This window comes from Castanea sativa, chromosome 1, assembly GCF_040712315.1.
Source record: "Castanea sativa cultivar Marrone di Chiusa Pesio chromosome 1, ASM4071231v1".
NCBI classification, from domain to species: Eukaryota; Viridiplantae; Streptophyta; class Magnoliopsida; order Fagales; family Fagaceae; genus Castanea; species Castanea sativa.
This window is the reverse complement of record NC_134013.1, coordinates 25,054,506-25,068,389: the sequence shown is the minus strand read 5'-3', so window position 1 is coordinate 25,068,389 and position 13,884 is coordinate 25,054,506. Positions and strand designations below refer to the sequence as shown.

General features: G+C 36.5%; 1 protein-coding gene across 1 annotated transcript; it reads left to right on the top strand.

Moving 5' to 3' along the window:
* The first annotated feature begins 2,530 nt into the window (after positions 1–2,530).
* On the top strand, positions 2,531–13,240 carry LOC142608576 (putative transcription elongation factor SPT5 homolog 1). Its single transcript, XM_075780270.1, has 22 exons — positions 2,531–3,018; positions 6,791–7,029; positions 7,163–7,309; positions 7,438–7,596; positions 7,673–7,756; positions 7,955–8,025; positions 8,130–8,487; positions 8,637–8,792; positions 8,899–8,996; positions 9,094–9,142; positions 9,220–9,372; positions 9,453–9,596; positions 9,816–9,909; positions 10,029–10,196; positions 10,278–10,326; positions 10,408–10,502; positions 10,661–10,739; positions 11,529–11,583; positions 11,689–11,806; positions 11,914–12,057; positions 12,508–12,608; positions 12,901–13,240. The coding sequence occupies exons 1-22, from the start codon at positions 2,661–2,663 to the stop codon at positions 13,144–13,146; spliced, it is 3,165 nt and encodes a 1,054-aa protein (XP_075636385.1). The 5' UTR covers positions 2,531–2,660; the 3' UTR covers positions 13,147–13,240.
* Positions 13,241–13,884: the final 644 nt, after the last annotated feature.

The window sequence follows — 13,884 nt, the reverse complement described above, 5'->3', positions numbered from 1 at the left end:
ATACTTTACGCATAAGAAAAATAAAAAAATAAAAAGTACTGCTCCTTTTATTTTGTGTACGGCGCATGAGATTCCTTTTATTACTATTATTATTATTATTATTATTATTATTATTATTTGGTAAATAAGGTTTTATTTTATTTTATTATTATTTTTTTGTGTGGAAGGATGGAAAACATATATAAGGAGGGATACATACTAGTAGACTCAATAGGCTACACTGTGAGCAAGCCCACTATGAGATTTGGGGCAGAATACATATCACAATATTATTTATAGTCTATACTATTAATAACAGGATTCTATATATGATCTTCATTATTTTGCATACTAAAATATCCTCACATAAATTCTTAAATTCTTCAAAATATATTTATCTTTTAGTCAGATAATTTTAAAATTTGAAAACACAAACTGGTTAAAATAGTAATTTACTATTTTTGCAAGAGTTCCTAAGTTTTAGGCTTTCAAACTTTTATCAATTCCTAAAAATTAGGACACTATATCTATCTCACTTTTTAAACATTATTTCACTAAACCTAAAATAAAAAAGAGTCTTATTTTGCGGGCGTGATGAGTCTAGTTTATACAATAACCAACTTTAGGAGATAAAATCAAAATTACCTCAGTTTAAAGTTGTAAATTGCAATTTAGTAATTTCTTATTAACCAAGTACATTTTATATTTTTCATTTAAAAAACAAATTTAAGAAAATAATTTTCTTGAATTATAATTTAAAATGAGTTTTAATAATTTTTACTTGAAAAAAGAAATTTTTATAATAAAATAGTCTAGTAAATCAGAATGGTTAATTACAACTGTGTAAGATAAACTATCACGAATCAAAATGAGCTCAAGGATTATGGACCAACAGAGCCAACCCTTTGGGCCTGAATGGGATCCCAATCACGTATTCATCTCCCTTGGGATTTAGGGGACTGTTGTACGTTGTGCCTTAAAGTCCTTTGGATGGGTTTTGGAAGAAGGACTTGAAATGGTAAGGGATAAAAAACGAGGCTAAGTAGAGTAAAGAGGAGGAGGAGAATGTCGGTAAAGCAAAAGTATATGTCATCTCTGCATTAAATGAACCCATCCATCTGGATTGACGACGATGATAGGTGATTTGATGGAGACATTCGCCCATGTTCATTTGTTCTTGAGTGTCCACCCATATTTCTCTTATCAATACCAAGTCAAGAAGAGAGTCGATAAGGTTTTCTAAAACGTAGAGAAGAGAGGTATGAGAGTTAAAAAAAACAAAAGAGACTTTTTTTTGAGACTGTAATTTTTAACCTTCAAGCATTTTTGTAATTGTGACTTTTTCATTGAATTTAAGATTTTCATTGTGTTGGATTCTTTTAATCCTCGTTTCTACCCACAACAACAATATCTAAGATATTTAAAGATTTAAAATAATAATATAGAGATATTTAAAAAGAAAAAGAAAAAGTATGGAGATGTTTTGAAAATGTCACAAATATCCAGGAAAAATTACACTTTGCCCCCTAGATTATGAGTAGGGTTGTCCAAGGGTCGAGTCAGATTAGGTTTGGACTTAACTCACATCTAATCCAACTTGATTGGGCAGAGAAACCTTCAACTCATTTTTGACCAAGAGGATGATCAGATCATGTGGATCATACCTCCAAAGGGTGGCGGGTGGATCAATTGGAGTCGGAGATTTGAGAAACGACGAGAAAATGGTGAAAATTAGTTTGAAATCAATGAGATTCACCAGATTCAACATAAATCTCACTGGATTCAATGAGATCTTGTTAAGTCTGATCGAAATCTCATTGGATCTAGTGAGATCTTGCCAAAAATGGTTGAGATCTCGTTGGATCTAGAAATTTTCGCTGAAAAATGTTTAGTAAGTCAGTCGATTAAAGATTTTTGGGTTTTAGGGGAGGAGAACAGAAACCACCCTGCTAGAGTTGGTTTTTGAAGTAAGAGCCTCACTTACCATCGACTATTAGAGTAGTTAGGTTAGGCGACAATCGACTTAGATTCCTTGAGTGGGTATTCAAGATGTTTGGATAACCCTAATTATGACCCTTTTATACTTACTCACTAAACTATAAAAATGCAAACCTTACCTTCTAAACTATGATTTATCTTACTCTTACCCCTAAAACTATGCAAAATGTTATACAAAAAGAAAAAGGGATAAGTGTGCACTCTCATAAGGTCAAGTATTACGTAGGTCATAATTTAGGGGGGTAAAGTGTGTATTTTTATAATTTAGGAGATAAGTGTAACATGAGTATAGTTAATTCCGCCTAAATATCACACACACACACACATATATATATATATATATATATATATATACATATATTAATTTGATCTGATTTGATCATATATATTTTTTAAATAAATGAAATTATCATAAAATCCCAACTCCTCCTAGGTTGTAAGCCTGCCCAACCCAATTAATGTAGGATCAAGCTGAAAGGCGGTCGGGAAAAGCAGTGAAATACCAAGAATACCCCATGATCCCTATATATACCCGAATGGTCCTTATCCCATCCTCGCATTTCTTCATTTTTGTTTACAGACCAAAAAACTCACTCTCTCGCAAACCCATTCACCCATTTTAACCTCATTGCCTAGGGTTCCACTCGAAAGCGAGAGCAAGAGGGTCAATCAGAGAGAGAGATATGCCCCGTCGCGGCGGAGACGAGGACGACGATGACCTGGAGCCCGAGGAGGAAGGGTATTACGAGGAGGATGAGCCGGGGCAGCTCTACGATGAAGATGAGGAGGAAGAGGAGGAGGAGGAAGATAGACGCGGATCGAGTAGGAAGCGCCCGAGATCGGCGTACATAGACGATGTCGCCGAGGAGGACGACGAGGAGTATGAGGATAGCGATGAGGATTATGGTGGTGGCGGCGGCGGCGGGGGCGGCGGTGGCAGGGACAAGAAGAAAAAGACCAAGAAGAGTGGCCACGAGTTCTTCGACCTCGAGGCGCAGGTCGATTCCGATGATGAAGAGGAAGAGGAGGAAGGCGAGGATGGTACGTTTCGTTTCATATCTTCCTTTTTTAGGGTTTCTAAGTTGATTTGATTTGGTTGTGGTTGAATTCATGTTGGTTGCTTTGAGTTCGCTTTTAGGGTTTTGTGCAATTGGGGATTGGGAGTTTATGGATTTGTTTTGACAAATACAATGGCATTGCAAAATTTATTAGTTAGTTGATTTGGGGTCTGGGAATCTGGACTGACAATTTCTAGGGTTTCCAATTTCTTTGATTTGGTTTTGTTGGAATTGAAGTTCGCATTGGATTCTCTGTTGAGTTAGGAATGAAAATTTTTGTTTTTCCATTTTCCCTCATTTTCTCCGCAACCAAACAGTGATAAAAGCAACGAATAAGTAGTACTCTAATAACATCCTTGGCATGTTGCAGTCTCTGGACCGATACTTCTTTGGTACTCACTGGACCCTTTAATCTGCAACCTTGTGAACCTCTCTTGGTCTGGAAACAGAAATGCTTTAGCCACATCTCTATAATTCATGTAAAAGAAGCAGAAAATCACACAATTACAAAAAAGAATACCAAAACACCCATTGAAGGTGCAGAAAGTCTCAACGGCTTAAATCTCTTGAAAAGTTCAAAGACTGTCATGAGTTCATGGTCTATCTCAGATGGATTCTTAGACATTTGAGCAAAAGAGCAATTTTTTTTACCTGTAAGATGAGGGGTGTGTGTTTGTGGACATGGGCTGGAATGATGCTCTCAAATCTCTTTTTTCATGGGTTTATTTGAATTATTTGTTAGATTGTACTTCAAGAAATATGGTAGTTGTGTTCTTAAGGGATGTTGGTCACAAGAAACGGTCACCTTAATGATGGCCATTATGAGATACAGAACCATCAACACAGTTTGAAGTGAAAGTTTGGAATGACACTTTTTTGAATTTCTATCCAGTAATGGTTGATTATGGGTGGTGTCTCCAAAATTTCTCTAATGGCCTCAAAACTGGTGACAAGTAAAATGCTCAGAGAACATTAATGGGGCCAGCCTATAACAGTTGGTCCTATAGGTGACCAAAATTTATCTAAATGTGTAACTTTCCAATAATATGTGTGTATATATATATATATATATATAATGTATACTATTATTGCTTTTAAATGTGTTGTATGCCAATCAATTACTATGGGTTGCTTAAATCTAAGTAAAATTGTGGTGACTTACTTTCTGGAGGTTGTAATTGAGTTGTGAGATTGACCACTATTTTAATTTTGAACCTTCCCTTCATTGTTTTGGTATTAGTTTTGATACCTAAAATGTTCTTTGCGTTATGCTGCATTTGGATCATCCCAATGTAAATAACACATAAAATATACGCATGCATATGCGCAATGACATATTTATGCATGGCTTTGTATTTACATGAAGATGCCTATTGTCTTTTTGGTGGTGGTGGTCCTTTACAGTGATGCTCTGAAGTCTTTAGAACTTTTTTATAAGAATAGAAGTTCTGTAGTTGCATGAGAGAATTGGAAACAAAAAGTGACATACTTATTTGTAATGTAGTTGCATTTACATTGCGTGATTATTGAAGTTAGACAGATGTTTTAGGTCCCAAGTATTGAACCATTGAGTGCAAGTTGGAGATTATTGATCAAGGTGCTTCCACCATTATAGGAAGTGACGATTGTATTTTTGGCATTTACGGGTTAATAATTTACAGTTATTTTTCATGTTTGAATGTACAATGCAGGCTTGTAAAAGAGGGTGCAGTTGTTGCTTTTTATGTAATTTTTGGTCCTAGAAATTTGCAGTTTTAATGTGTGGGTTCACATGAATCAATCAGGTTGGTTTTGAAGTTTGTGTTGTTAAGAGTGAAGCATTTTTCTTTTAGTCCTTTTTCATTTGGTTGATGTATAAGTTATATGATTTATAAGGTAGTTTTCATTTTGGTAAGAATAAACCCATCAAATGCACTTAAAACACATGAATTTATTCTGTTAGAATATGCAGCACCTTATTTCATATTCTTGAAATCTCAGACCTTTAAAACCCTTTGAAAAGCAGTTCAATCACAACTGATCTTTTTCTTATGGAAGAAAGCTGTGAAACTCTAGGTGTTAGGGCTGTCCTACATCGATATCACAGCTAAGATCCTTCATGATTCTTGCTTGTTGAATTCTGTTTCCCATGAAGCTGTTTTTTTGGAAGTATGGCTCTGAAAGTAAGGAACTCATCCAAATAGGAGGCCTATTAGAAGATGACTCATGGAAGTTTGATTAACAAAACCATGATGGAGATGGAGGTGATGTTGCATGTGATCTCTCTTCTAGTTCCTGTTGAAAAAGATGGGTTGTTATCTATTTCAAAGGATCTTGGCTGTAGTACCCACCTAAACCAAGTTTAGAAACCTTTTGCTTGTTGCCAGAATTTCCAGTGATTACTTTTCCTAATTCCTTCAACTAACACCTACAAAACCCTTTTACAAGCCCTCAGAGTCATCGCCTACTTCTTTCTTGCTGTTTTAAATTCAACTCACTAAGGCTGTCTTTTTTGTCAATATAAGGTTTACGAACAGCCTATGATAAAAAAAGGTTTTTCAAACAGCCTAATTTGATGACTGAATCTGTAATACTCAATTTATGATATTTTGGCTGTCTTTTGGTTCAATAACCTAGAAATTTTTTTATCAGTTCAAGATCAGCATGTTTGAATTTTTGATGGACAAAAGTAAAGTTGATTTTCAGTGAATTTTCCCAAAATTTTTCTGACAATGGTTGATACCCATTCTGTAAGGCTCATTATTGCCTAATCATTAGTTTACCTGGCTGACTTGGTTACTTGATTTGTTCTCGATGCTGTTGGCTGTAGCAATATTTTGTTCCAAACAAAGACGTTACTTCTAATGTTAAATACTGTTCGTGGGTTTTAGTTAGCTCAATTAGTAAAATCTTTTATTGTTGTATACACGACTTGCGTATGAATACCCCTTTATACAAAAAACCAATTTGATGTTTTGGCCGAATAATAAAGAGCAATCATCGTGGAACGGATGCCATTTGTTCAAATTGTATTATATCTTTGAAAAAAAAATATTAATGTTAAACTTGGCTTGTGGGCCTCATTTTTTGGAAGAAAAAATTTTTGTATAAGAAAAGTCTATTGGTCCTTTATTTGCTTTATTTTGATTATTATGTTTGATAGGTTATTTTTAGTTATGATTTACATTCTTGAAATAGCGGTCTTGTTGAATTCCTGTTTCTATGACGAGCTAAATTTAAAAAGAGAAAATAACAATGTCTGGGGTCTGCACTAGTATAGCAGTGAACTACTCCTCCCCCACCCCTCCTATTCTGCCTTCTTTTTATCCTTTTGTGTTTCTTCATCTCTTTATCATTTTAAATCTTTGCGATTAACACTTTTCTACTTGAACTACACCTAAACTTAGTCCATTGAATTAAAAATTGTACCCCTCAACTACTACAAAATTTGCAGTCATGCTTGAATGAATTGTCAGTAAGCCCTCATTCTACTTACTAATTGCTGTATTGTTAATGATCCTGCATTAATTTGCATGATCTGAAATGACTTGTAGTGACTGGAGTTTTTACATTATGTGCTTGAGTTTAGATGTCTTGGTTGCCAAGTTCTGTTTGTTCCTTCGCTGCCCTGCCACCTTTGTGCTTGAAAATGATATGCTTGAGCTCATTCCTTGTTCTGTATGATTTTTATATGGGCTAAAACTACTGCAACTTATGGAACTGATCCACCTGCATTTTATTTGTACTGCTGGTAAATGAACAACTTGAACATGCAGACTTCATTGATAATGGTGGTGCGGATCTGCCTGATGATGATGATGGTAGAAGAATTCATCGTCGCCCACTGCTGCCACGGGAAGATGAGCAGGAAGATGTTGAAGCTCTTGAGAGGAGGATCCAGGCTAGATATGCAAGGTCTAGCCACGCAGATTATGATGAGGAGACCACAGATGTAGATCAGCAAGCTCTTTTGCCGTCTGTTAGGGATCCAAAGCTGTGGATGGTGAAATGTGCGGTATGATTATTATTCCTGTTGTGTTTCCATGAGTATATGATTTGCCTTTAATTTGTACTTTTTTTTTGGGTATATTCTGCTTTTGTTTTGGGGCATAAAATGCTTATTAAATTACTGTACTCTTATACATCAGATTGGTCATGAGCGAGAAGCAGTTGTTTGCCTGATGCAAAAGTCCATTGATAAAGGATCTGAATTGCAAATCAGGTCTGCTGTTGCCCTTGACCATCTCAAAAACTATATATATATTGAAGCAGACAAAGAAGCCCATGTGAAGGAGGTAATTTCTGCTTGATGTACACATAATTTGTGTTGAATTGTGAGAATACGAATGGAATTATGCTGTAATTGGTTATACATATTTAGCTTAATCATTGAGATCTGATTTAATATTTCTTTACACTTCAGGCTTGCAAAGGTTTGCGCAATATATTTTCTCAGAAAGTACTGCTGGTCCCTATTAGAGAAATGACTGATGTTCTTTCGGTTGAAAGCAAAGCAATTGATCTCTCTAGGGATACTTGGGTCAGAATGAAGATTGGGACATATAAAGGGGATCTTGCAAAGGTATGTATATGACCTTTTATTTGATAATGCTTTTCTCAGAATTTCTTATCTGACCTTTAGTCTCTCATTTCCATAGGTGGTGGATGTAGATAATGTGAGGCAAAGAGTTACAGTAAAATTAATTCCAAGGATAGACTTACAGGCTCTTGCAAGCAAATTGGTAATTCATTTCCTGCCTTTTAATTTGATTTGCCATTTGATAAGTTGTGTGTGTGTGAGTGCAAGTAACCTATAAAAAAAAGTGTGCGCAAGTATCAACCTTCTATTAATTAATTATTCAATCATTTTAAAGGAATTGAATTGTATTGAGTTTTTGGTATATCCTGGTAATCACTAATTTAATTAATACATGATGCAGGAGGGCAGAGAAGTTGTGAAGAAGAAGGCATTTGTTCCTCCTCCTCGTTTTATGAACATTGATGAGGCTAGGTACTAATTATATGTTTCTGTTGCAATTTAGTTTCTACATTATATATGCGTGGTATGATGTCTCAGTTTCCAGCCTCATAATATCTTGTGCTTTATATTCTCAGAGAACTCCATATTCGTGTAGAGCGCAGACGAGATCCAATGACCGGAGATTATTTTGAGAACATTGGTGGCATGATGTTTAAAGATGGTTTTTTGTATAAAACGGTATCCATGAAATCAATCAGCTCTCAAAATATAAAACCTACTTTTGATGAACTTGAAAAATTTCGGAAACCTGGTGAGAATGGAGAGAATGATATGGCTAGTTTGTCGACTTTATTTGCAAATAGAAAGAAAGGGCATTTTGTGAAGGGCGATGCAGTTATTGTTATTAAGGGAGATCTCAAAAACTTGAAGGGATGGGTTGAGAAAGTTGAGGAAGAGAATGTTCACATCAGACCAGAAATGAAGGGCCTTCCGGTAAGAAATGATTGTACTGCAACGAATTCTTCTTAGGTTGGCTGCTCAAAGTGGTTTTTCACTTTTACGGTTTTACCTAAAGTACCTGCCAACTTTTTATTCTGTTCATTAGTAATTACTTGACCATGTAATGGATGGTATTTTTGCAGAAAACTCTTGCTGTAAATGAAAAAGAGCTTTGCAAGTACTTTGAACCTGGGAATCATGTGAAGGTTGTCTCTGGTACACAGGAAGGTGCAACTGGTATGGTTGTTAAGGTTGAGCAGCATGTCCTCATAATATTATCTGATACAACAAAGGAACACGTAAGTGATAATTCTAATCTTGATGTGGCATGGGAGCAACGTTGTAGACTTCATGATAGAAGTATCTGTTATTAGCTGAAATAATAGAAGTATCTGTTATCTTCAGATACGTGTGTTTGCTGATGATGTTGTAGAAAGCTCTGAGGTAACTTCTGGTGTCACAAGAATTGGGGACTACGAGCTTCATGATCTAGTGCTTCTGGAGTAAGATGTTCCTATCTGTTCAGGAATTACTTAATTTTTTATTTATTTAATGGTAATATACGGGGGCTTAAATTTATTTAAACTTGTTTTGGTGCAGTAATATGAGTTTTGGTGTAATTATTCGTGTAGAAAGTGAAGCATTTCAGGTTGGTGATCTTGCTAGAGTGTTCAATGTTCAGCACCCTGTTCTGTAGATACTCACGTGTTTGACTTTCTTATTTAGGTTCTCAAGGGAGTTCCTGACAGACCTGAGGTTGCTCTTGTTAAGTTAAGAGAGATTAAATGCAAGATTGATAAGAAAAGCAGTGTGCAAGATCGGTATAAGAATACTGTAGCTGCAAAAGACGTTGTGAGGATTATTGAGGGGCCCTGCAAAGTGAGACCATATTTCTAGCTTCATTGGTCTTTTTAGAAGGGTTTGTAATCCTTGTCTCATCACTGTTTTTTCCTTGTTAGGGGAAACAAGGCCCTGTGGAACATATACACAGAGGAATCTTGTTCATCTATGATCGCCATCACCTTGAGCATGCAGGCTTTATATGTGCTAAAGCCCATTGTTGTGTTATTGTGGGAGGATCACGTGCCAATGGTGATAGAAATGTGAGTAATTTGCTCTCTTAATTTGAAATTCAATGTTTTAAATGTTTTTATAGATAGATGTGCACCTTGTTTTTAGTACCTATTGTTGAGTTTTCTTATATATTAGTTCCGTATCTGTTTTTAGGCGGTTTGCTATATGCATCTTTCTTTTCAGCATGCGTGTTTTGTTATTTGTACTCATTAATGATGCTTCTTTGCTGCTTTTGTGTCAATTATTAGGGTGATTCATACTCAAGATTTGGTAATCTCAGAACTCCACCTCGTATTCCTCAATCCCCAAAGAGATTTTCTCGAGGAGGTCATCCAATGGACTGTATGTTTCTGTTCTTCAAGGCCTCCTCTTTTGTACATATGATGCCACTAGGCTTTCTTAAAGTTAATTCTTGTATCAGAAAGAATTTTGTTGTTAACCTCTAGTTCTATATGGTTTAGCTGGGGGAAGGCATAGCCATAGAGGTGGAAGAGGAGGGCATGATGGTTTGATTGGTACAACAGTAAAAGTCCGCCAGGGTCCTTTCAAGGGCTACCGTGGGCGTGTAGTAGAAGTTAAAGGCTCATTAGTTCGGGTTGAATTGGAGTCACAGATGAAGGTTGTCACAGGCAAGTTTACTTTATCTGGGGGAAGTGCTTCCTTGTTTACCATTATTTTAATGTGGCTTATTGCTTTTGTTGTATGTGCAGTTGATCGCAATTTTATTTCTGATAATGTGGTTGTTTCTACCCCATATCGGTAAATATCTAATGTTCTTTTTACTCTTCTAATTTGTTTAAATTTTTTTTAAAATTTGACTATATGTATTTTTTTTACCAGTGATGCGCCTCGATATGGCAGTGGGAGTGAGACTCCCATGCATCCTTCTCGAACTCCATTACATCCGTATATGACTCCTATGAGAGATCCTGGAGGTTTGTTCTTTCAATCTTTTGGTTTCTGTTCTAGAAATAAGGGCAACTTAAACAACTCGACTTTTAAAATACAATTAAATGTAGTGTTTGCTATTTGAAACTTCCCCCTTTTTGGTCATGAATATTTATTTATTTCATTTTTGTGTCTGTTTCTGCAGCAACACCCATTCATGATGGCATGAGGACACCTATGCGTGATCGAGCATGGAATCCTTATACGCCAATGAGTCCGCCAAGGTTGTCATAAAGTTTGGCTATATTCCTTTCATTCCCCATCTCCCCATCCCCTGTTTTTTCTTGTTATGGGTAAAGAAAGATTTGCATATGAAATTGACTTGGTTGTTTTGTGGTTGGATAAGTATGCTAGCATTAATAAATTGGGACTCTTTTTTAGTAGAGGAATTTTAAATTTCCTTGCTTTCAAAGCTTACACACAAACACTCACATTATTGATAAATAGCTTCTAAATTTATAATTGGTACATGTGTACTCTGCGGTGTTTATAAACGTAATGCTTTCCTGTGTTCAGAACTGGATTAGAGATATGAATAGTTTTGTTGCTTCTTTGTTTTGGAAAGTCGAGGGATAATGCCAACATCCAAGAACAGTCTTGATAATTAAAGATGAAATTTTGGTAGTCTTGGGTTTGAAAGAGAAATTTGAATCTATGTTTTCATTTTGAGAGTGAAAGTTTCAGATTGGCATGAGCATGGAGAATTCTTATTTTTTTTTTATAAAAAAACATAAGCATGGAGAATTAACATGAGTGTGTTTTAAGTTTTTACGGTTAGATATTAGAAACTACCTAGCAAAGCATATAAACTTGTACTTCCCGAGTTATAAGTGACTCATTTAATTTATGCTGCTGTTATGTCTCTCTCTTCCTAGTCTGTCTCCTTCTTCTGCTCTTTTTTCCTTCTATTGGGAAGCTTCGTTTTATCTATTTATATTAGGATGCTCTAGAGAATACTGTGTGCATCGTGACTGATGGCTGATATTCTTGAAATTTTATTGCTGAAAATTTAGGGATAATTGGGAAGATGGAAACCCTGGCTCTTGGGGAACCAGTCCACAGTATCAGGTCAGGAATCTTGCATATTCAGTCTGACGGGTTGGGAATATTTTAGTTTTTTGTTCTTTCACATTCGAAGTAACTGTATTGTGTTTTTTTTTTCCCTTCCTCCAGCCAGGAAGTCCTCCTTCACGTACATATGAAGCGCCAACTCCTGGTTCTGGTTGGGCCAGTACTCCTGGTGGCAATTATAGTGAAGCTGGAACACCAAGGGATAGTAGTTCTGCATATGGTACTCATTTACATTATTTAAACACCCAGACACATGAAGACTTTTTTTTAATGTTTGATGTGCTCTAATCTTGCGTGAGAGTAACTCAATTTATATCCCTGTTGCAGCCAATGCTCCTAGCCCTTACTTGCCATCAACTCCTGGCGGACAGCCAATGACACCAAATTCAGCTTCCTATCTTCCTGGCACTCCTGGAGGGCAGCCAATGACACCGGGAACTGGTGGTCTGGATGCCATGTCTCCTGTCATAGGTTTGATTTGAATTTGGCTTTTTACCTTTGCTACCTTAGAGTCATACTGATGGTTCAATAGACTGAAAATTTTCTCATTTGCTTAAAAGTATTCTTTTTTAAAAATTATCGTATGACTGGACAACAGCTTTTAGCAATATCCCGTTTTTCTCCTCTTGATTTTTGGGATGTTTAAATTTCCAATTGTAACTCTTTTGGGACTTTCCTGTCCACATGCTGTATACTTGACTATCACTGTTTTCTGATAAATATTTATTTTCTTCTCAAGAAAATAAATACATGAAAGTTTTTTTAGAAACAGCCCAAGTCTAACTACTTGGAGTTGGCTGCGAGCTCCCCAACCCTCATCTATTTTTGGCCATTGATCTTCATAATATTTGAAGATAGAGTTGGCCAACTGTTGAGTTTTGTTTTTGTGAATATCAATTTAACTACTCATCTGATTTGCAGGTGGGGACAATGAAGGGCCATATTTCATGCCAGACATATTGGTAACTGTACGCAGGTCGGGAGAGGATTCTGTTGTAGGAATTGTCCGGGAGGTGCTTCCGGTATGTCTCGTTAAATTCTTATATTAAGTCTTTCTCAGCCTTTTTTGTATTTAATTATGATATGAAATCCCTGCAAGAGAAGTTGGGCGTACTTGGGGCTGAGGGTTGCAACAAAAACTGTGGAGATATGGAAAGCATCTAAATCTTTTTAACATGTTAAATGGATGGTCACCCCAAAAGCGTTTACCATTTTTTCATTTATTTTGCTGATCTCCACTGCCAAAAAGTTGAAATTTGTTAGTGTGAATGGGGTAATAATATATGTTAACAATGCTTTTGTTCCATCTTCCAGGATGGCTCTTGTAGGATTGTTCTTGGGTCAAGTGGCAATGGTGAAACCATAACAGTTCTTCCTAATGAAATGGATGTGGTAGTACCAAGGAAAAATGACAAGATTAAAATCATGGCTGGTGTGCTACGTGGTGCCACTGGTAAGTTGATTGGTGTGGATGGCAGTGATGGAATTGTAAAGGTGGACGACACTCTTGACGTTAAGATTTTAGACTTGGTTCTTTTGGCAAAGCTAGCACAACCATGATTGACATGGCAATAAGAAGAAAAATGTGTATTATATATATATATCATTGTTAGTCGTGGAAAAAGGTTTTGAGGGATTCATCTTTTTTTGAAAATCTCTCTCTTTCTCTCTGTCGTTTGAAATGTGTTTATAATGTAGGTCATGGTGGTAGACAAGTATGTTAAACGGGGTGAATTTAAATTTAGTATTGGATGACAGCCTAATGAGGAAATATTTTTATGCTGTTAAAAGATGGGTCACTTTTGTGGACCTGGATCTGAAAAGATGGAGATGGCAGCCAGAAATGATGAAGCTGTTGGGAAACAGCGAAGAGGTTGGAGCAGTTGAATGGCTGGTGGCAGATAGCCAGCAGAGGTGGTTGGATATTATGAAGCTGGTGCCAAAATGGGAAATCACAAAGATGTTGGGAGACTTGGGAGTAGAGGATGGGTGTTGGGTGCTTGCTAATTAGAGTTGGAGAAGGGTGGTGCTACTAGAATGAAATGGTGGAATTTGGGGAGTTATTTTGTGTGAAATAGTGGTGGGTAGAGGTCGGTTGGACTTGCCTTGGTAGAGGTAGAATGCTTTCAAAAGGGAGGGGGGGGGGGGGGGGTAGGTATGGGTAGTCTTAACCTCTCTCTCTTATCCAGAAAGTCATCACCTCCCTCTCTCAGCTCAGCTTAGTTCAACTCAACTCACCTCCTCTTCCTTAATGGCTCCACTCTCCTCTTTCAAGTTACCGTATGTTTTATAATGTGG

Coding starts and splice junctions, on each gene's coding strand:
- LOC142608576 (XM_075780270.1), top strand. CDS start 2,661: ATGCCCCGTCGCGGCGGAGACGAGGACGACGATGACCTGGAGCCCGAG. Junction 8,793..8,898: donor CTGATACAACAAAGGAACAC/GTAAGTGATAAT, acceptor TGTTATCTTCAG/ATACGTGTGTTTGCTGATGA. Junction 9,143..9,219: donor TAGAAAGTGAAGCATTTCAG/GTTGGTGATCTT, acceptor TTTCTTATTTAG/GTTCTCAAGGGAGTTCCTGA.